The sequence below is a fragment of the Rhinichthys klamathensis genome, unplaced genomic scaffold, assembly GCF_029890125.1.
Source record: "Rhinichthys klamathensis goyatoka isolate OS25496 unplaced genomic scaffold, OSU_Roscu_1.1 h1tg000462l_1, whole genome shotgun sequence".
Taxonomy (NCBI): domain Eukaryota; kingdom Metazoa; phylum Chordata; class Actinopteri; order Cypriniformes; family Leuciscidae; genus Rhinichthys; species Rhinichthys klamathensis.
Window position 1 is genome coordinate 942,501 of NW_026606951.1, and position 2,500 is coordinate 945,000.

General features: G+C 44.0%; 1 protein-coding gene across 1 annotated transcript in view; it reads left to right on the plus strand.

Moving 5' to 3' along the window:
• The window catches only part of LOC130071823 (ribosome quality control complex subunit NEMF-like), a 46,056-nt gene that overhangs the window by 5,405 nt on the left and 38,151 nt on the right, over positions 1 to 2,500 (plus strand). The window contains exon 4 of the mRNA XM_056236713.1: positions 509 to 634. Coding sequence (XP_056092688.1) covers positions 509 to 634 — 126 coding nt within the window. The remainder of the gene's footprint in view (positions 1 to 508; positions 635 to 2,500) is intronic.

Consider the following 2,500-nt stretch of genomic DNA (forward strand, 5'->3'; position numbering starts at 1 on the left):
TGTGTGTGTGTCGATGATGATGTCACTGTGTGTGTAATGATGTCACTGAGTGAGTGAGTGAGTGAGTGTGTGTGTGTGTTGATGATGATGTCACTGAGTGAGTGAGTGTGTGTGTGTGTGTGTGTCGATGATGATGTCACTGAGTGAGTGAGTGAGTGAGTGAGTGTGTGTGTGTGTGTGTGTGTGTTGATGATGATGTCACTGAGTGAGTGAGTGAGTGTGTGTGTGTGTGTGTCGATGATGATGTCACTGAGTGAGTGAGTGAGTGTGTGTGTGTGTGTGTCGATGATGATGTCACTGAGTGAGTGAGTGAGTGTGTGTGTGTGTGTTGATGATGATGTCACTGAGTGAGTGAGTGAGTGTGTGTGTGTGTGTGTGTGTCGATGATGATGTCACTGAGTGAGTGAGTGTGTGTGTGTGTGTGTGTGTGTTGATGATGATGTCACTGAGTGAGTGAGTGTGTGTGTGTGTGTCGATGATGATGTCACTGAGTGTGTGTGTGTCTCAGTGCCGGAAGCATCTGAAGTCCCGGCGGCTGGTCCATGTTAATCAGCTCGGCGTGGACAGGATCGTGGATCTGCAGTTCGGCTCTGATGAGGCGGCGTATCACCTGATCCTCGAGCTCTACGACCGCGTGAGAACTGCACAAACACGAACACACACTCGTAAGCCGCGTTTCCACCGCAGGAATCAGGGTCTAAATGAAGTTCAGGGTAAAAAGTTCCCCCTCAGAAAGTCCTGCTCACGAGGTGGTACTTTTCCTAAGTTCAGGAGCTTTCGGGCGGGACTTGGGCGCTGAACATGCTGATTGGTCGAGTTCATGCCGCATTTTGATTGGCTGACTCCACCATTTTTAAAATCTTTTGCAGTGCGTGCAGTAACAGTTGTTTGCTATCCGAGTAAACAATTGAGTTGACGACGAGGTTCAGACCAGGGGCGTCGCTAGGCCCTTTTTAGGTGGGCTTCAGCCCTAAACTTCTGCCTAGCCCCCCTAAACTTCTGCCTAGCCCCCCTAAACTTCTGCCTAGCCCCCCTAAACTTCTGCCTAGCCCCCCTAAAAATGTGAGATTAATGTAGGCTACACAAATTCATGTTCGCTTCAGTCTTGTTATAATCAGATTCAGCGCGTTCTTCATCTTCAATCCGCAGTGGCGCCGAGCAGAGAGCACGTCAGAAACAGAGGACGTGTGTGTGTGTGTGTGTGTGTGTGCATCTGAGCCTCATTGGTCTGTCACTGCTCGTCAATGTCAGAATATTTGAGATGACCAATCAAATCAAAGTAGGCGGGCTTTATGTTCGCAGATGCTGCTGAGCGCGAATTTTAACAGTGACTCGACGGTTACGGTCAAGTGCGAGATAAGATGTAAGTAGCTAAACTTAACATTTCATATGTGACATTTTTTTAGGTCATAAATGTTAAACGAATGACAAAAAATAATCAGGCAAACTAATATAGTTTTGTCTAATTTCGCCATTTTGAACTGTAAATAGGCCTATGTAACGTGACTCATGTAATGATTAGTTTACTGTCATTGTGAGGGGACAAGAAACATTAACAGAGCCGTTTTCATCATGTTAGGCACAAGATTAATAATGAATGTGTACATATTGAGAATATAATACAAATTGTAGCCTTTAGTAAATTAAAAAAGCTCAGCTTTAGGGGAAGAGAAAGGGATGAAGAGACTGAGAAAAAAAGAAAGTGATGGAGATGAGGAGAGAGCAGGTATTGACAAATAATCTACTGCCCACTGACATGGTTTTAAAGCTATTTCTTATCCTTTTTTTTCATCTTGAAATGCACATCAGACAAATAAAAAAATGGAACCCCCTACCAACATCAAATTTAGGACCTCTGTGATTATAAAGCCCTGTGTCTACGGCCCTGTATTAGGCATAAGATCAATAATGAATGTGTAGCCTACATATTGTGAATGCATTTAATACCTAGCTTTAGTAGCTTTCAGTAAATAAACGCGTCTGAGAAAATGATTCATAGGCAAAATCACCCTATCAGTTGACCCTAGGTTTACTTTCTTCACTGACAGACAAAAATGAAAAGCCTATATCAGTCAAAGCTCAGCTTTAGGAGGGGAAGAGACAGGGCAAGAGATGAGGAGGAGAGAAAAATAATCAGCTGCCCACTGACATGGTTTTAAAGCTGTTATCCAATTTTTTCTTAAAATGCACATATGTAGATCAGAGGAATCAAAATTTTCTCGGGTGAAACCCCCGAACCCCCTTATCTACCCTACCTCACATTTGGGACCACAGTGATTATAAAACCCTGCCTTTGCATGGTAATGAAACTGGTTAATAGAGAGCGTTAACTTTTTTTATTATTTAAAAAAAAATCATACCCTCATTGGAGGCTTAGCCCCCCTAAAATGAAAATCCTAGTGACGCCCCTGGTTCAGACTTTATTAAGCTTAAATCCAGCGGGAACTGTACATCCTGCGTCGGGCTAACGGCCTCATCTCCCGGTCCTGCGTCACCGGGC